We start from the raw sequence: 21744 nt of genomic DNA, 5'->3' as shown, positions 1-21744 counted from the left end.
CGATTACCAACATTTCAATTGCCATCGAAGCTTGCACTGAGCGCAATATCCTCGTATGAAAGAACAAAAACAATGCCCAATTCTAGCGTACGGCGGCGTGACGTCCTTCTTCGTAGTACCGTGATGGCCGATGGGATATTTTAAGATGCTCTCAAGGCAGATACGCTAAATAGGTGATTTGCACATCGTAGTACGCACTGATTCAATAATGCCGGAATTGATCGGATTGAGGGCCAGGTTTTTTATGGTGATCGTTATGGCGCTGCTGATGGTGGTTGTCAATAATGTGCCCTCGGTCATCCATTTCCCTATTGTGAAGCGTGTTCCGAGTAAGTACGATTTATATCACAGATTACCATGTGTCAATTTGATTATGACTAGCGGAAGGAGACACTTGTGACAGGGGCGTTAGCGTGGACTGTTAACTACTGTGTTAAATCGTGATCACGAGATATGTATCATAAAATGAGCATGGCTTACTTTATTTGTACCTCGGCTGTCACGAATTTGGGAGTTTGGGCCAATGGAAATGGTTGTTGCAAATACACTAGGCTTAATTTGTAGTAAATTTCTCGTATATTTTGAGTTGCCAGTATACACCACGTTATAATCAGGTAACGTCTATAACCACAAACATTCTAAATGTCCAATTCAAGGCGGTCGAGGTAGAAATCGATATATTTACCTTCTCTGGGACAAATTTGTTACATGTTAATAACATTTGACGTAAACGCAACGTAGAATGAAAATGAAGAAAGCTTTGAAACCAGCTTAACATAACATCTCAACTACAAAAAATTGAAGGCAAGAATTGCAAAAAAAATCGTCGTTTATTTTATTTTATTTTATTTTATTTTATTTTATTTTATTTTATTTTATTTTATTTTATTTTATTTTATTTTATTTATTTTATTGACTGGCGATTAGATAATATGCATATAACGAAACCCTCAACAACCAATAAACGCATCAGTACAAAACAGAAAAAGAAAATGTACGTGATTTTGTTTCTGTCTGAGTTTTCCCTTTCAGTTTTGATGTCTTCTCTATACTGGCTTAGGACCTTCCCTTAGTATTCATATACATAAGAATTCGGCAACCGATATATACTCAGGCGCCATTTTGTGCACAATTGGAATAAATTAATATGTGTTGTGTCATTACAACTTTCCGTTTCGTGATTTAGTCGACCAATCAAAGAAGAGATTACATTCATAAAATGTCGGCATTATAATGCGTTAGTATTAACCATATAAGTACAGCACGACACTTGTTGTTTTGACGAAAAAAAAATTAAATTTATTTCTCAGAGGCCCAAATTAAGAATCTTATTTCAGCCATGATGTGTTCACAGTTGCTGGGTAACGGCTACGGAGGTCATTTTACTGTCAAGCAAACATCATATTGCTATCAAATGAATAACCTGAGACAGCTGTGCGGTCTATTTTATATTTGTTACATTTGCATTACAGTATGAAAATTACATTTCCCAGTTATTTTTTACGATCCACAGGCTGTGCAGTCAACTTAGCAGCACCCCACACGTACCCGCCGGTCGCCCTGATCAGTGCCCCAGGTTCTGGAAATACGTGGGTACGGCATTTATTGGAACAAGCCACGGGTAGTTTCACTGGTTCTGTTTTCGAAGACCCGGAATTATTTGAAGGAGGTAAATGAAATAATTTGTATTACATAATATTTGACTGGTTGATTTGTTGTTTGACTATTTTTTATTTTTTTCTAACGTATTTAATATACACTGCGCTAACCTCCCAGGTTTCATTGGTGAACTCGAAGACTGGAAGTCTGGCACAACGATCGTGGTGAAAACGCACACGCGTAATATCCACCAGATGAAGCATTACTCTGCTGCTATCCTGTTAGTCAGAAATCCCGTCACTTCGGCCATCAGTGAGTGTAACCGCCTTCTCGCAGATCAGCGCCATCTTGGTACCGTGGAATGGGATGAAGAAACAGTACAGTCTCCAGGTACATACAACGTCACGTCAATATGAGTTAATGTGTGTTTGTTGGCTATAGAGGTGGAATATTCGTAGGGTTTGAATCCAGCTAAAATAATTAGTTTACTTTGTGGTGAATCATTGTTTGACCCTAACAAACACACACGCGACCCGAGGTGCGTGCTCATCACAGTGAAATATTTGCACTAACAGACAGGCCGGCCAGAGTTCTATGAACCAGACTGGGAGATCTTGAGGGGATTTGTTGTGGACTAGCAAGCACGGGTAGCTACTGTGTTGAATGAGGTCGTATCACCTGTGTCACGTCACAGTATGTGAACATTGACGTTTGGAAAGTTATTGTAGAACACAATTATGTATTTACATAGATACTTCATGAATTCAACACGTACTACGCAATTCGTGAATAGACACTCACTGCTTTTGGAGGATTTGTTTGTTTTTGAAGAGCAGTTACATTGTAGGTATACATGTATTTAGTGTAGGTATACATGTACTAGTACCTGCGGTACTCTCAAATAGAAATGCGTGGAAAGACCAGGGCAAGATATTTGTTTTTAATATTTTGTTTGCAAACACGACATTATTTTTTCACATTTTGTGTTTTTAGCTTGTTCCGGTATGAATTACGGACAGGTGTGATGCGATACAATACAAGATGCAAAAACAGTGTGCTTATTTTCAATCTTCTGTTCTGTCTGTAGAATTCGTTTCACTTATACAAGAAACAATTGACAGATGGGAAGACGTGATGACCACGTGGCTGACGTTATTCACCGGGCCTTTATACGTCGTCAATTACGAAGACATCGTAGACAACACTGTACCGGAAATGGGGAACATGCTCCGTTTTTTGAACGTTTCAGAAGACGTGGGACGGATGGAATGTCTCAAATCAAACATAGAGGGCCGATTCCATAGACATGTAGTGCATGACCAAAACTCGGTTGAGTTCAAGGTCGTATTGCATATTGTGGGGGATGTGGAAGTGAGAATGGCTCGCGTTTCAAGTTTACTGACACGGAGAGGTTTCAAACCCGTCGATCCCGTGCGAACAGGTGCCTGAGATTGTTGTCTCTGTCAACGAGTTTCATTGTGAATTCGTTTTAAAGGATGCGGTAAACATACTAGTAATTGTTTCTGTAATCTGGCAAAGCCAGAAGGTCGTTAAAGAAGATTACCTTAGCCTTAGCGTTAGCGTTAGCCCGGGGCGTTAGTTACCTTTCGAGTGTGATGACTTTTTCCGTACTTAATTTTACGACTTTTTTCCACACAAGAAAATCAAATACAGCGACTTTCACCGTCCAATTTTTAAATAACCAACAAATATATGATATTTTTAATAAAAGTGCCATCACATCGACGTCGTAGCAGTGTAGCTGGAGTTACATTTAAAGTTTAAACATGTTTAAACGTCTGGAGTCGTGGATGTGAAGAGATGGGCGATACTTTTGTGTGTGCGGTAGTTAACGACGTCTAACTGACACGTCAATCTCTTTTAGTAACCGTGGTCAATCCAATGAGATAACGGGGATTGATCACATGACTTACAGAATATAACGGGATTCAGAACGAACGATCGTGTGTATGATCGTAACGCTGAAGCAGACTGCAATCGATACTGAACAAATCCATTCAGGCAGTCTTGTCATCACATCGTAAAAAATGGCGGTGGTCGTCGCGCCACGTCGTATTTCGAGGGACCTATAGTAACGTATACAACGCGTGTAAAATACTCGACGACCACTGCCTTTTCACGTTACTAGTACCTTATAGCTATTCCACATCATGTGATTTAGATTCAAAGGCGATGACATTTTGAGATTTTGTTTTGCGTGAGCCACTTTAATAAAATGTATGTTTTTAATCATGTTGCATCGAGAAAATATTTATTTATTTTATATCTGTATACAGGTTTGCCCAATTCATCAACATACACTGTCTGATTTCCAGTGGAATCGTTATAAATATCGAGGCATGAAATATCCTTCACTGTTGAACACTTTTGTAGAAACAACACACATACTGAAACACTAAAATGGCGCGTGGATCATGGAGATTTCATTTATAGCTTTGACTAACTGAATAGAAATGCTATCAAGAAAAGTATTTTTCAAAAATGACGTTTTTGTTATTTATGTTGCCTTACAAACCTTACGACGGGGCAGAGGGTGTTCTCACTTGAAAACGGGATGCGTATGGTCAGCGGTACTGAGTCCCGGTTTATGTCAGACAGGCTACACGCTTCGATGAGATTGGTACTTGAGTATAGGTATGAAACATGATAGGCCACCATGAAAGCTTAGACGACGATGAATTATTAGTTGTCTGAGATGAAAGGTAGTACCTTCCATGATGCCACCATATAGTAGTAGAGAAGGCCGAGTTTGGAGAACTGTTGAGAAACAAAACAAGGTTCTAGGTCGCACCATTATCATGAACATGTTCATTACATTCACAGGCTTATTACAAAATGCGCATTTATTTATTTTTAAAAACGCATTAAATTATTACAAAATGCGAAGGTATGTCGTCGTTTACGATGCCGCAACACAACAATGGCAGTGGTTGAGTGGTTCCATGCACAGTCAGCTGGCGCACACGTGATAATAAAATAAATACGATATTTACTATATGGGGGCCGCCATCTTGAATGACGCATAAAACTAAATAAGAGAAGTTGTAAAACGCGTTTTTCAGATTCCTACAAATCAGGACAAAAATACCAATCTTTCACAAAAATACGGTCCGTTGGGGTTATATTAAGCCAACCGATAACAAAATTCGGCCGAATTCGTCGTTTTTTGTGTGGAAAAATCTCTTGCATACGAACACCTAATTACGCGAAGAATCTAGAACACTAAGCCGGGGTAATTGAAACCGAAATTGTCATCTAAGCGTTAGGCCGTCGCTGATTGGCTGCTGTGCTGGAATGCCAATTTTTAGTTTCAAATACCCCGGCTAGTGTTCTAGGTTCTTCGCGTAATTAGGTGTTCGTATGCAAGGGATTTTAGTGCGCATATTTGTTAGCGCATGTAGCATAGTGACAATAAATCGTACCAACATCGTTCTACAATTAATCGTTTTAGTAATAGTATTAGTCGATAGTAAAGCGAAAATGTGTGGTTCACAGTCGATCTGTTTTTTGTTGTTGAGAAAAATGCGGTAGAATAATGCAAATATGCAAATGAAGTATACATAGTTCAATTTGTACTATAAACACATAACCAACAACAGATGGCTATCAGTTAATTGCGAGGTTGAGGGCGTATACCCGTTTGAGTATGTTAGGCTTGCACATTCAATGAAATTGACACGGTTACGTGGGAGACACTGTGAAACAAATGGTAGCCAGTCTTTAATGAAAGGTGACTGCGTTGCACGTAGCCGGGGCAAAATCAATATAATTAAAATACGGTATATATATCTAAATTAAACAAGGATAAATACATCGACAAACTGACATTTTATTTCCGTCATGAATAAGAATTGACAAATACGACTGTTGCGAATTATAAATCAGCAGTGTTTACGTCACTCGAGGGACGAAAACTCTATCCCGTGTCGATGCATTTTTCACACAATATACAACTGTACAGACACGGTATAGACAGTAACAGGTTACAGCAGAAAATTCGAACAACTTAAGAAATTGCCCTTAACCTAGTAATTATAGAGAGCTTCAATACCGCCCGTTCAAGCATGGTGCCACGTTTGGGGAAACACGCGCGCTTGAGTGTGAACAACGTGGATTATTGTGTCCTATTTCATATATGCAAATATCTCAACAGGTTTGGTAACAGATGTCCTAATATGGTGGACACATAGTAGGATACATTTCAGTCATTTTGTTGTCTCTCTCTCTCTCTCGCGTGGATCAATCGTATTTGTTGCTGATGCTTCGGCTGTAGTGGTAAGAGTAGTTGTTGCGCAAACGTACTATAACCAAAGTAGACTTGGAAATCACACAACACAAAGATTACCACACAATAGAGGTGAGTTGGCGGGAAACAAACACGTTTACGGGTTATCGTATCGACATGAAAGACGGCGTGTTGTGATTTGGTGTATCAACTTTATGTTACATAGCTTAATTTAGCAAGAAGTAGATCGCCACTATTATTGATCAATTGATCAATCGGTTAGGATCTGCCACTAAGCTAACAACTCTCCTTTTTTTTCAATGTTCCAATGTTTGATTTCAATGTTGCTTTTGTGTGCCATCTACAGCTGTCACTACACTCACCGACAATACCCGGTGTGTTGGCATTATCACTGTTGAGTAAAACATCTCTTCTCTGTCTCTCATAGTCTCAGTTGTTAGATAACAAGGAGATTGCGACCTAATCACGATTTTAAAATATATTCATATTATGGCATTCTTAATAATAATGTAGAACTAGAACTTAAATATGCAAATATTGCTGTGGCCATTTATTTCAAATGTCATGTTAATAATAAAACTCAAATTAATATACATGCTTCAAATACATAATAGGTAACATGATATAGTTCGGAGTCAAATCATAACGAAAAAGGGATATTTTATATGTGGGAAGATAGTTAATGAATAAACCAGTCAATTATTATTTTGTTTTTTGTCATTTTATTTATACCCTGACTAAAGCAAATCATCGGCCCGGTAAAATGGCGTACGAACACATTATGATTAGCACTGTGTATTCCGCGTTGGCTATTTTTTTAAGTACGTGAAAAGTACTTCGAAGATGCTCTTGAAATTTAGTTTTTTTTCAGACTGTCGCCTGCTGTGTGTCTCACTGGTGATACTTCTTTCTTTAAATTGCGCCACCTGGAAACGAAATGCGCCTATGACGTAATTGGGCGATACAAATAACGTTAAAAACCTGAGCGTCGTAATTACTTGTTGTCACATGTAGTCGTATATAAATGAAAATCGTGTTTTTAGTATATTTACTAAATTCTAGGTGACAACTAGACACAGTTGTCGGTTTAAACGACATTGTATTCACCCATAAACCTCATTTTGACGTAGTCATAGTAACGTGTGTGTGATAGAAAGATACCATTATGCGGACAACGTTGATTTCATGATGAAATCCATGAATAATATTATTAATGAGATGTTGTCTTCACAGTGATTGTTAGGTATGGTTATATATATACACCATCAATAGTATATCTGACGTAGATGAGTATTTTCAGTCATGGTAGATAAGTAGAGGTGACCTCATGCCTGACCCTGCGTTATCAGATTTACTATGGTATGGTATGCAGGTTTATAATGTCCTGAAAATATGCGTTTTATTTTGCGTTTGTTTTGCGTTTGTGTTGGTTTCACGCTGTATACACTGCTTTAATCATGTGTATTTATGATGCTTGCTTGACAATATCTTCGTTTCGGTTCTTTAGTTAGTGGGCAGTTTCAACCTTAAAGCGGGAGGGTCGTCACCTGCGCACGCGCGGCAATTGAGTCCCAAGCAACAATAACAACACACGCTAAAAACGTAAAGGCTCATGGGTAGTCACTTGTTTGTAAACAAAGACACGTTATGGCCATCTAACGCATGCGCAAGTGACGACTCCCCCGCTTTAAATAGCTCCTCGAATTTTGATTTATTTATTCCTATTGTGTTAATCCAAAATAATACATTCATGAGGAAGATGGCATATAATCAACACAAATCTCCGCACAAACCCCGAACGTTAAAAACACAAACTCGCTTTTTAGCTAATTTGCATAAAAGCTAGCCGTTTCATGATTCCCGTTACCGTCAGCTTGTTAATCCACACGCGATTGAAGAATGTGTTAATTGAGCCGTCAGTATAGTAACGGTTTCGGGGATGCGTTGGCAGCTTGAATACTACATTACACATGGCGTTAATTCAGGCTGTAGACTTTACACACTCAGTGAGAGTAAGCGGATTTTATACATGGGTTAAAGGACGGTGGTCGTCGCACCACGTATGCGCGAGATATGGGTAACTTATAAACAAAGATGGTGACTTTGACTGTTGCACAGGCTATTGAGTAAAACTGAGAAGTTACTTTAATCGCTTAAATATTGATGACTGACTGGACGGTATCGTAGGTGTCACCTTTGGTAATTAGTGCGAGTGGCGCTCAGGTCAAAACCCGTACCCGTGATTCCATTAGAAAAGCGCATTGGATTGTGGGGAAATCAATATTTATCAACACAAATGTCGCACATGAGCAGCGTGACGACTACCGCTCTTTAAACACACTTTTGTGCGTGGACAAGCGAAGACTGGGAGAATTTGGTGTGACATCTGACACTAACAGAAATATTCGAATTTATATAATTCCTAGTAATCCTTCAAATAATTTTACGTAAAACCTCTAACATATCGACCTCGTCAACCACGGCGTCAACAGTTCTAATTGAATTGACCAATCAGACTACTAGGATGGTTATTACATAGCATACACCGTTATTGCACGTCACGGCCGTGTTCCATGGTGGCATAGTTGTTATTATAACACAGAATTACATTTGCGGTGTTTTGATACAAGCGTCCCAGACATAATCATAAACTAATGAGTGCGCATGATCGAGCATAAACCAATGCAATGAAAAGTACATTTACTGTATTTTAAACCACGGGAGGGAATAATCTAGCACGACTCACGTAAAGCAATAATTTTGTAAGTTGATCCTGATTTCCAACGACGTGGTTACATTGCTCTTACCTAATTGGCCAACCAATTGACGTTTTTTGTATTCTGTGCCCTGTATTTCCGTCAACTTCTACTGTTGCCACATTTCACTGAGTGAAGCGGGTTTTTTTAATAATATTTCTAAAAAAAACAATTAGCGAAGTTTTGCAATATAATTTGCGTGAAAATTCACCGTTAATGTTTTGACCCACTGAACTATGAACCCGAATTTACGACCTACTATGACCCAGCTGTCTACAGTTACCTAATACGACTCGCGATTAGCACCGAAGCTGCTTTTATTCTGCCGTGCCCGCTCGGTAATAATCTACAGCGGCATGTCCTTGAAACCATCACACACGACACGCGCTGCATGGATTAAGTTGCTATGATTTTTTCGACATTATATCCGGTGAATTTATATTGTACAATTATATTATACAGAGAATATTGACCAAATATGGAATGGTCTTGAACTAGTCTGCACGTTTTGTGTGTTTTTAGTGACGAGAGATATAGTGTTCCATGCAGCCGCGTTCGAATTTTGTTCGTGACGTAAGCGGTAACCGCCTCGTACATACAAACAAATGACCCAAACCAGTGAAGCATTTTATAAGTATTCCGCCGTGTTTCAAATCAAACATTGCATATCGTGTCGCGATGTGATATTTGGAGGACGATTCTTTATTACACAACTGGCCACGAACGAGCCAACAGATTGTATGACGTAGACAGACAATGAATACCACGTGCCACTGAAGGTCATTTGCATGTTATGTATAAATAGGAGTACCAGACAAGTTTAGTTTTTTGTGTGTATGTAAAGCTATGAAAGTTATATTTAGTTTACCTAAGAATGTAGTATTCATACAATGAATGCCGGTCGAACATATCTAGCTGCCCTTGACTATCTCAAATATAACAATCTGGGAACAAGATCTACGTTGCAAATTATGATTAAAAATTTACACTGCCCGTTGCTTAGCGATCATATGATATGATATCAGTGGCAGGTGTGGTCACTGTTGCTAAGATACCACTGTCAGGCACTTATTGTTCCGTTTAGTGACAGTTTGATGGATGTACATGAGACTCCCATTCATGCCGTCGACAAACTTGTCTATAACGAGCACATTTTATTATTATTATTCTTTGTTTGTTTCAATGTATTTTGTAAACTGTATGACATAATTCTTGTTCATTTTTGTGATCAAATGGTGATTCCATATCTATATAATTATGTTGTTTAATGATTTCAGATACTCGTGGAAATTGCATACTAATTAAATGACACATGGCGTAACACGTACTATTTTATTCGTCCGTAATTTGTAAAAAGATCTTATATTTTGTAAGCGTATGAAGCATTTTCCAAAATAAATTGCGTATTTCGTACACAATTAAGAATTTTGATTCTTAAACACAAATTATCAAAACTAGTATAAAATGTAAAATGTAATTAGGAATTTGCTTTATCTGTAAAATATGAAACCCAATTCGTTACTGTAAGTGGAACTTTCATTTTATTTCCTGTAAAAACGTACAATGCCATTTTTTTTCCTGTAAACTGTACCAGCTATTCCCCCTTGCCTCCCCTCGTCATAATATACCCTTAATAATAAGTCGCGCTTACTGCCGACGGATCGCTTCTGTGACGTTGAAATTACGCATATGGCTGAAAGCTGCATTGTTGATGAGCAATGCACTGTTTAGAATTTAACAAATCTCTCGAAAGCAATATTTATTTTGTTGATGGACGGCCATCGCTAGAGGGCGAAAATCGATCCAATAAGCCAGTTCACGGGCCGCCATTTTGAATTTAATCATGACGAGATTTCCCATGAAGCAATACAAAGTCAAAGTTTGTACACAATCTCACACGTTCACTGGCACAATGGAATGTAATACGCACGTGAATTTAATGTTTTTTTTGTGTTTTTTTTTTCTACTTAATCCAATGTTTTTCTTAAATTTATTCATTTCTTATTATTATTATTTTGATTTATTGTTATTATTGCAGCAAGATAAATAACAGATACATGACAAAATAAAAAGTCATTTTTATACACCTGTCACCGTAACGACATAAGTTACAGCGTGCCGTGATTTTGCGGTATTTTCATCCTACCATATAAGGAAATGCGAATTCCAAATATGGAACGATTACTCGCAGTATGGAAGCGTCCTCTAATAATAAAAACTAACATGGCTACCCCAGGGTTTGACCGGACCCCACACAAAAGAGTTCGCCAAGTACTTAGTATGTTCTAAACGTTTTGAAATTCGGCATTTCAATGATGTATCCATTTGTACTGTCTTCGTGCACACTTTGCAGTATCCTCGTATTAACCTCATATTACATTACAAAAAGCAAAAACAAAATAGTACAAAAAGTGCAGCCAAGCCAAAAAGAGACACATTTAGATTAATAATAAAAAAAAATATAATAATAAAATCTGTAATAACTTCAGTTAGAAATAACGTGGCATGCAAAAAGACACATAATATTCCACTTCCTGTGTCTGTTGTACAAACTTAATTTAACAAATTGTGGTAATATACCATTACATCAGGCATGGTATAGAAAACTCCTCCCCAATAATACAAGAAATTTGACCAGTTCCGGCAAAGCAGAGTCCTCCGACAGAATTTGCTCTGATGATAGATCTGTAGAATAAACATCGAGTGTTGTCAAGAATCTATTAGTGATTCTACGATCATAAAAACGTGATTTAAAGTCTCATTCTCATTCCCACAGAAAGTACATAGCAGAGATGGAACTGTAACAATTTTAAATAATTTAATGTTTGTCATCAGAATTTTATGTAACAGCTTCCATTAAAATGTTCTTAATTTATTATCCTGTGTCTGAGGCATACTGTAGAATACTTCATTTCAGCTGGAATTAATTTTCGTTGGAAAGACTTACTTTTTTGGTGTTTTGTATGTAATTTATTTTCACAGATTTTTGACAAGTTAAATATAAAATATAGGAAAAAGGTATATTCGCTGGATTTTATTTTTACAGAATCATTCCTTCAGCGAAAATTAATTCCAAGCGAAAATAAAGTATTTTACAGTACTGTATGCTATTACATTGTTAACAGTAGTCTTTAGTTCATTATGATGGAGGAATAAAATTGCCAATTACAATTTCTGACGTGATTTGATTATTATAACACTGTACTAGATTCAAGGTATGCTCCGAGTCGTGTAGAATTGTATCATACATTGTTTTGGTTGAAAACACTGGTATATCGATACCACGACGCCGTCCACTGGGCAGTGAATTAATGTTCAATATTATGGTCAACTGCATTATTGTATATACGTGTTTTTATCGTTGATGCAACTTTAATCTTACGATTATCAACGTGTCCATATGTGTTTTACTCCGTAGGTATGCATTCCGTACACAGCAAAGATCATTTTTAGTATTACTTGAATAGGTTATTTGCCATTCACTGTGAGATATCGCGCATGGAAAATTTGATTTGATTTTGAACTTGAATTTTTTGAAAGCTTATCTTTCAGAGAGGAATATGGCGTTGACATTCCCTTACTTCGTTAAAATTTACCCTTATCATATATGTATAACACAATATTAAACACCTTAAAAAAAATTCCACGTTTGTCGAATCCCACGCGATGTTTTGACGCACCTATGACGCTTTGACATTTGTCCTGTTTTACGCTTGATTTTAATAACACGAGATCTCGCAGTGGGCGAGAAATGGTCTATTAACAATATTTTCAAACGCGTCTAAAATAAATTGCTTGTTTACGCGAAATTCGAACACGCTACGCGATGACTGTATTGCTTTAACTTTTTATGACTCCTAAATATTCAGTATTTTCAGATGAAGATGCGAGTGACGAGAAATTTCTGCATTTTGGCAGCTTTACTCCCTGCCTCGATATTACTTCAACAATACATGGTATCAAAACACAGGCGTGCAATCGTCCCATCAGGTAAGTCAATCACCACGGTGAATGGAAGAGCTAAACAGTGACAGCTAGGATCGCAGTGGTTTAATCTGTCGTTCGTGTTTGATATTAGAACAAAACAAAACAGAGGCAAATAGAAAATAGAAAAAATAACAGAAATCACACCCGGTACTATGATATCGCAACTATGGTTGTTTTATTTGCATACTAGCAGATAAGTATGAAAAAAACAACGGGTGGTGAGCGGTACAACATATGTAGATACGATCCCTATTACATTCATGGCAATGTCATTATATATAGAACAGGTTATATCACTGTGGTTATACGATGTATTCGGGCAAAATGAAAATCTGTGAACCAAATTAACGGCTGTCAAGAAGAACGCCATTATGATAAGGTAGAAGCCTACTCATGATTTCAAATACCAATAATATATTCGTTTTCCGATTAAATGTCCTTCCGGGCAATATACTGGGATATTGACTTTAAAATGTTGGGGGTCACCAGCTTAATTTTCGAGAAAACTATGGTTGTATTTTAGTGAATTTTGGCCATTTTGGCAATATTATAGTGATGTTATCATATGTTACTCTAAGGTCAGAGACATGTCCCATCTCAAATGTAGGCTGGTGACACACAATTATATGTTGCGAATTATGAGGTACTTTTTGTTGTCCTCGATTATTTAAAAAATCTGAGTTTTAAATAGTGAAACAAAATATGCCATTTTCCTTAACATTTTACTATGGGATTGTCTAAAAAGAGCGTGAAAAAATATTAGAACATGTTTTTTTCAAAATACATCACTGTAACACACACAAGAATGCTAGTTCAGAGTGCCTGCTTCATGATATTACACAATAAATCAATGAACATTGTCATGCAATTTATGACCAAGTTTCTCAAAAATTATGAGTAGCCTGCTCTACCTTTAAGTCATGAATACAATTGAGGGAATACTCGTCGGGGACTGAGCAAATGTGCTCAACACGTTTTCTAGGTATATTTCAACAATCAGTATCATTGTATATGGTGGTGTATTTTTTGTGTTACCGTGCAAAGATGGTATGGTCCCAGTTATTCTTTGTTCATGATGACTAGGAATTACACCCACCAAGAGGAATCGTGGTGCGATTTTCCTGGGTGTCTGTTCTGCTGTGCAGAACAAGATGGTTACCCAAACCGTTTGATATTTTTCTTTGTCTCTCAAAATTTTACGAGTTCAGAATTGAAGTATGGGCATTTCATTTCTTCTTTATTTCTTAATTTATATATGCGTTTCACTTATTCAAAAATAAATAAATGTATTTAAAGGAACTGGGTGATCACCATTTACCCAAAGAGCGCCCCCACTGGTACTTGTGTGAGTTTGTTCGTGTTTGAATGTTTCACGTTTGAAAATTCGTTTTCTTTGTTTTGTTTATTTGACAGAGGATGATAACTACGTAGAATCAAACAGCCAGTCAGCAGGTAAATATAGTGATGTCATACATGCCAAATTCAGTAAATTGTGAACATTATTTAATAATAAATGTATATTTACACTTTCTGACGAGATCTTGTATGGAACGAGTTTTGAACGTTCGGAATCGCGTGATAAAGGAAACTTTCCTGTTATTACTGGTAGTGCAGTTCTAGGGAAAGTCCAATTCACTATTTCTTTGTATTTTTCTGACTAGTCCACCATGGTCACGGTCTTTTATAATTTCTTGAACTGAAAAAATAAAAAAAAAAACATTTCTTTAAGCTGAGGGAATATCGCGCCCACATACTGCCAGTAATCTAAGAATGACTTTCGTTGAGAATCGACTTCATTTGAATAATAATGAAAATAAATGTTAAACAAATAACATCAAAATAATATCGGGTCTTAATATTTTTGCCTGGAAAAAATATGCCCTTTTTTGTAACAATTTCGCAATCGTGATTTATCTCACAAATTCACGCGAGATCTCGCAAGGCGCTGGAAATGATCTATTTGAATTTTCTTGTATTTCGGTGATTCACTATTACTAATGTCGTTCTTATTTAGTCGTTCGCCATTTTGAACAGAATATATCTCTCATATATAGTCCACGGTTACTAACCGTGATTAATCGACAGTTGATTTCAAATCAAACAAAAATCAACGCTATTAAGTATTAATGTGACAGGCCTTTCACCCATTTACATGAGATCACATGGACGCTTTTTCGCTAGAAGCGTGACTTGTAGAAACGCCGCAATGCACATCGGGAATAAACATGCTGTTTACATTCAGCGAGCAAATCAAACATTAGGTAGAAGCACAGTCCCTCTAGAGGGACTGTGGTAGAAGGTTGTAGATAAAATCATGCAAGGTCAATTTCTTTTCCCTCTATTTATATTAATTACTGCATAATATTATTTTATAATTAGTTATGAAAAATGACGAACGTTAAATAAGTGTTTATGCCTGGTTACGTAATCCTTACAAAAATATTGGTGCAACCGCCGCGGCACATCAAATAGTCTGACAAATATTTGCACTAGTTTGATTTCGTGAGAGCTTGTTTTCACCCGCTGAACAGCAAGTTTCAGTATGGGGCTTGAATACATCACCTCTACTATTTAATTTTACCTCCTTTAAACTCTATATATGATATGTACATGAACTACGAACCACGGGTGACATCGTTTCATTGGGGAGGGGTGTGTCCCCTCCCTATGCCATGCACTTTCTGTCAGCAATATGCTGCTATGTTGAATAACGTACACCCTTTTGTACATTCAGAAATTAACGGAGGCGATGACGTACAGCCGCCTGTGAGCATGGATACACGGATCGGTAAGCTGTTAGGTTGTTAGGTTAGGGTATTGCGTGACGTCACGTTACTATTAGTTTGCATGACAACTATGATGACAAATGAGAGGAACGCACTTTGTGCATGCGATCACGTAATAATAATAATAATAATAATAATAATAATCATATATAATCAAGGATCATAATTGGCGCCCCCAGTGTGCTATTCGAGAAATAAAGATTCACAGTATGTTTTTTTATTTGTTTTGTTTTTCTACTCAGATGCAAATAATCCACCCGAAGAACACGTTGATGTCAAACAATACTTTACAACTGCATCGCCTGGTCAAAAAAGTAGGTTTTCTGTTGTTATTGTTGTTGTCGTTGTTATTGTTGTCGTTGTTATGCTTATTTCGATTGGTCTCGGGTAAATGCGTGATTGTGATGTGTGTTTCGTAACAGCTAAGTATGAATGTAATACATGCACATCAATTCCAACACGGAACGCGTAGTAAAGTACAGCTATGTTTATTGTTCGCTCATTTTTATATTATTATGAACAAATTGCGAGAACAGCGCCCTCAATGGTCAACTAAATATTATCATACGAGACCAGAGAGGGCGCTATAGTTTCAATGAAAAGGTCGATAGCTGCTTTATACGATTACATCCCTGGCGCACACAGTGTGTAGAAGCTCAACACACCATCGGTAAAATGTGACACGAGTCAACAGTAGTTATCTTCTGTTTACCAGACGTTTCGTCGTACCGAAGACCTCAAATTAATGTTTCCGAATAATTAACGACAGAACGTGTGACGCTTTTTTCATTTTGCAGAAGTTGATGAGAATGAACCCAAAGAATACGACAACCCTAACAAGTATCTGATTGACGAGAAACCTGAGGTTAAACGTATGTATATTCTTTTGAATAGGATAACTGTATTACTATTGGAATAAACGGTTCAAAGCCTAATGAAATGCGTCCATCCTCATGTAGATCATTTCCGTTTACTACGAGATCCCGAGTTATGCGTGAAATGGAAAGTAAAACAGTACAAACGAGAGTCACAGTATCGTAGTGGCATCAACGCATCACGTTGAATTCGACAAACTCGAAAATATTTTCGTGCTTAAGTAGGGGGTACTCCACAGCAGTATTCCGCTATCAGTTATCGACATTGAGCTATAAAAACATAATTTCAAGTTAAAAATCCTGGCAAACACTTTGAATAACGAGACAGGAGCCTTATGTTACACTTAGTGGCGACTGAAACAGTGATAACTTATTTGAACCTCGGTTTCGAATAACTGAGAAAGGTAGTTTTCTTTATTAAATATATCTCCTTCTCTATCGAATAAACTGATTAATAATTGAAAATACGTGTAAGATATCCTGCGTTTTCAAATGTATGTTTGCCAAACAGAAGAGTTTGTACGCATATGAAGAAAGTGTAAACATTCGTAATTTACTGAATTGTACAGTTGTATTGTATAGTCAGCTGCAGCCAATGGAGCTGCTCATCGGAAAAGCTGTTCCAAGGGATTTTTATTGAGGGCAGGGGATTTTTTTTTATTTTTTGTAGGGGGCGGGAAATATCAGTAAACCCCACCCCCACTTACATAAAAAATATCGCAGGGTGGGCAACACAGCCTTTAGGGCAGGGTATAATAAAAAAAAACGCATTGGGGGAAACAACATCTGCTAAATATGGACAGCCGTGTGCTATCAATAACTGAAAATGCGAGTTACCCACTGATCTGCTGAGTGGTTAATGTATTCAAGAAGCCCATATAGGCCAATGACTCGATGAATTACGCCACCAATCGGCACAGCAATGTAGGTACTGTCCCTGTGATATTCACCCGGAATATTCACAAACATTGTACTGAAACCAGTGTAAGTGAGGAATAGAGTTCATAACAGTTGTCATCACTATGAATGTACGAAGTTGATGTTACACCTCGGCAGCGGCTGTCTATCTGTTTAATGAGGGGAGGGGAAATGAAGATGAATTTGGTCAGCAGGAGGGCAAGAAAGGCAAGTTGGCGGTAGAAGAGTAGGCAAAAAAGTGTTTTTTTTTTAATGAGAGCATGGAAAAGATGAATTTGGTCAGCAGGTGGGGAAGATTTTTTTTTTTCAGGTGGAGGGTAGCTTATGAACAGCTCTTAATTTCCCCCTCTTTCCTTTATATTAATTAGCATACTTCAAAAGGCTCATAAAATAAATGTTGTCCCAGAGAATTGACTATTTCAATTTATTGCTCGTTGGCTGCACCTGTATAGTGCCATTCCAAAGTTTAAAGGGCGGTGGTCGTCACGCCGCGCAAGTGCGACATTTTTGTTGATAAACAATGATTTTCCAACAACACAATGCGCTTTTCTTATAAAATCACGAATACTTTCCAATGCAACCACCAAACAAATTATCTAATTAACGTTTGGTAACCTCGCCGTCTTTGTTTATATGAGACTCATACCTCGCACGTACGCGGCACGACGACCACGCCCTTTATTTTTCCGGCTATTTATGGTTTATATGCAAGTGTGTCAACTTTCTTTGTGTAGGTTGTTCCACCTCATACAGTTTCCTTTTTAATCCTAGCAACTCTCATCGAACATGGAGAACATGACACTTCGGCTGAGCATCAACTCGAACCCCAAGACTTGGAAGACGATGACGACTACAAAGCGCATTCCCTCACAGTTCAAAAGATGCACGAGACGGAACCACGCCCTCAACCCGTCCAGAACGTGCCGCAGGCGGTTTCACACGAGCACCCAGCTGCGGCCAACCCACCAGTTATTCATCGGGATCACTTAGCAGATATGACCGACCAAGACAACAAATGGATAACCGTCGTGCCACCAGCTGTAAATAGTAAGTAAAAAAAACGTGCTACTACTAGTAGTTTATTTTCAAATAATGGTTCTCATTAATGTTTCTCATTAAAGCGGGAGAGTCGTCACAGGCGCATGCGTCAGATGGCCATAGCGTGTCATTGTTTACAAACAAGCGTCTACCCATGAGCCTTTGCATTTTTAGCATGTGTTGTTATCATCGCTTGGGACTCAATTCCCACGCGTGCGCAGGTGACGACCCTCCCGCATTAAACAAATCTCCCCTCTCGTTGCAGTCCCAGTAACGGACCTAGAAGAAGACCTTAATGCTCTCTTTCCCAAAGACCAAGTCATTGAATTCGAAGAAGATGATTCGTGGATGTGGGAGTCATCTGGTCGAGGTGAGATTTATGGATTGTTTCGGTTTTAAAAAACAGCTGTCTTTATTATACACTTGTGCGTAATTTTATATATTGTTCTCCGACGATCGCTGAAAAAATATTAGTAAGATTTTTTAAATTATTACCTTAATTATTTTGCAGACGATCCTTGTAGAGTCTGCTTGGCACCTGTACATTCTCGACCGTTGGTGGCGCTTGCCAGTGCACCGGGGTCTGGTAACACGTGGGCACGAAGCTTGTTGGAAAAAGCTACCGGCATTTACACGGGATCCGTTTACCGTGACAGAAGACTGTTTTACGGAGGTAAGGTCAACGACCTCGTTCTTGCGTAGTGTCCGGAGATGAGATGTGTCCGGATACGACGCGTGAGTTGGAAGCGGAGAATAACACCAGTCTGTGGTTCAGTCTGACTGACACTGATTGCTGAGAATACAAAATATTGTCAATGTCAACTTTGTTAAATCGTGCGTTGGTGATAAACACAAAATTGTAGCTCAAGTCTTTGCATATTTATGCGTGATTAAATAACAATTGCAAGTAACATATTACGACTTTCTAGTACTTTAATCCACTTTTCTAATGTGTTGACTGATTACTATAATGATTTATGTTTTGAAAAAAAAGACCAATAAGCGATCATTATACGGAAACATATATTTTTTTCCAGCTTTGGGACAAGAGTACAATCAGGCTATCAGGCTAATATTGACTTTCATTTTTTTTTTTGACACACCCAGGTTTCCATGGTGAGATGGTGGACTACAGCTACAAAAATACGCTTATCGTGAAAACGCACGCACGTGGTGAGCTGGCATCCAAGGAATTCGAGAAAGCAATCGTTTTGATACGTAATCCCTTTGATATGATAGTAGGAGAATTACACAGAGTCTACAGTGCCAATCATTCCGTCATCAATTCTGCTGATGATATATTTCATCATCCTGGTGAGTTTTGTAAAAACATGTTTCCCGCCAAATTTTTAGTGTAACATTTTGTCTTTTTAAAGCATTTTCCATATTTTTTGAAAAGTTTGTACCAGATGGGCATAATTCGTCTTCATTCATAATTCGTCTCGATCAAAAATTTGTAAAACAAAAAATGTGTCAAAAATGTAACATTTTATTTTATGAATGCTGACAAAAGTTGACTTTGGCGCTCAAAAAGGGAGTCGTCACCTGCGCATGCGCGGCAGACGACCTGTTTACAAATAAGCGTTCTATCCATGAGCCTTTGCGTTTTAGCGTGTATTGTTATCGTCATGGAATGTGATTAATCGTCGATTCAAAACAACATGTATTCGAATCACGCTAGCATTCAAGTTGTTTATTTACTAGTATGTGAAATATTTGAGACTATAGTTAAGATGTGGAGGAATTGTTATTTGCAATCACCAACAGTGACGCCATTTATTCAAATTCGCGAGATTTAACAACTACTAGTAACTGTGGAATCTTTGTTCTTTCTAATCGACATCAAATAAAAACAACAGCAATAAAGTTATCCGGTTGAACTAGAGACGTCATTATCTTGATAATCCACGCGATATTACTACACGTACAATAATAATATCCGTGCGTTTTATATTTAGAATTCATACTTTTTTTTACCCTTTTTTCATCAGATTGGAAAAAGCACGTCTATCACCGACTTGAATGGTGGCAGGGTGTCCCTGAAGTGTGGCTTGCGTCCGGGAAACCCGTAATGTTTGTGCACTATGAAGATCTCCTTGACGATCCAGTGAAAGAAGTGAAACGTATGGTTGAATACCTAGGCCTTCAATTCGACGACTCGAGAGCGGACTGCATTAAGCAGGGAATAAACACGCGACTGCCGGTCACAGATAGCGATTATAAACAAGACGTAAAAGTAAATATATTCCGTGGACTTGACAGTGAAATGAAAAGCAAAATTCACGAAAAATTGGACATTGTATCAAAAAAATTAAGAGAAAAAGGTCATCCTGAAGTTGTGAGAAAGAGTATGTTTGAATAATTAAAGTTTGGGACTGACTAGCACGGTCGACGTGATGTATTTTGTTTTTACCCCGATTAATGTACTAGTAATTCAGCGGTGATAATCTATGGTGTAACCCCAATAATCTCGTACCACGCCCTCAACTTTAATACTAAGTATCACATTCAGCATGAGTTACTGCGCCCTTCCCGACGGACAAGGACGTAAATTATTAGTGAGTCTGACGATGAGGGCGCAACAATAACTCATCAACGCTGGCAGTACCATGGGCTTTTACCTATACTATATCTGAAAGGATAAATGCCCGTTGCATAGAACTGTATAGATGGTGTACTAGGATACACTTTTTAGCTTCGCTGTCGACTTTGTCGAGCGGAGCTTATTATATGAGTGATTGTCCGTCGTCGTCCGTGTCAATGTTTTACTTTTTTGACTTCTTCTTGAAAACTACAAGCCTGAATGCTTTGATACAAGTGTACATGTACCTTGGGTAGACCTCTCTTAGGTTTGTTCATTTCATGATGATATCTTCAATTCTCTAATTTTGGTGAATATTTTTGTCATTTTTGGTAAAAAGTTACAATTTCGACTTCTTGTTAAAAACCGAAAGATCAATTGCTTTGATATTACATATATAGGTACTACATGTGGACCGCTCTTAGATTTGTTCATTTTGTAATGATATCTTTAATTCTCTAATTTTGGAGAATATTTGTCATTTTTGGTAAAAAGTAATATTTTCGACTTCTTGTTGAAAATCGTAAGTCCAGTTGCTTTGATTTTACACATATAGGCACTAAATGTGGACCTCTTTCAGATTTGTTAAATTCGTGGTGATATCTTCAATTATCTAATTTTGATGATTATTTTTGTCATTTTTGGTGAAAAGTGATATTTTTGAATTCTTGTTGAAAACAGCAAGTCCCATTGCTTTGATACTATACATATTGTTCATTTTCTAATGATATCTTCTGTTCTTTAATTGAAATGTGGATTGCAAACAGCGGAGCTATCTCAACCGAAAAACGGCTTGTTTTTTAAAAGATGGTATATATAAATTGTATCTCTCCACTAAGTCTTTATAAAAATGAATGTTGATCACCCACATATTACATATTTTCTGATTATTACTATTTATGGTTTCTGTGTAATAAAACAAATCCGAAAATTATTT

At 37.6% G+C, this 21744-nt stretch overlaps 2 protein-coding genes across 2 annotated transcripts; both read left to right on the top strand.

Moving 5' to 3' along the window:
* LOC144345237 (sialate:O-sulfotransferase 1-like) lies at nt 1–3868 on the top strand. The gene is made up of 4 exons (XM_078006821.2): nt 1–329; nt 1514–1669; nt 1777–1989; nt 2687–3868. The coding sequence occupies exons 1-4, from the start codon at nt 209–211 to the stop codon at nt 3046–3048; spliced, it is 852 nt and encodes a 283-aa protein (XP_077862947.1). The 5' UTR covers nt 1–208; the 3' UTR covers nt 3049–3868.
* Nucleotides 3869–5797: 1929 nt separating this feature from the next.
* LOC100368559 (uncharacterized) lies at nt 5798–20611 on the top strand. Its single transcript, XM_002731936.2, has 11 exons — nt 5798–5977; nt 12492–12612; nt 14023–14061; nt 15344–15397; nt 15638–15709; nt 16193–16267; nt 17960–18235; nt 18492–18596; nt 18738–18899; nt 19334–19540; nt 20218–20611. The coding sequence occupies exons 2-11, from the start codon at nt 12501–12503 to the stop codon at nt 20586–20588; spliced, it is 1473 nt and encodes a 490-aa protein (XP_002731982.1). The 5' UTR covers nt 5798–5977; nt 12492–12500; the 3' UTR covers nt 20589–20611.
* Nucleotides 20612–21744: the final 1133 nt, after the last annotated feature.

Source organism: Saccoglossus kowalevskii, chromosome 5 (assembly GCF_978046115.1).
Source record: "Saccoglossus kowalevskii chromosome 5, keSacKowa6.1, whole genome shotgun sequence".
Classification (NCBI taxonomy): Eukaryota; Metazoa; Hemichordata; class Enteropneusta; family Harrimaniidae; genus Saccoglossus; species Saccoglossus kowalevskii.
This window is presented reverse-complemented; position numbering and strand designations above follow the sequence as displayed.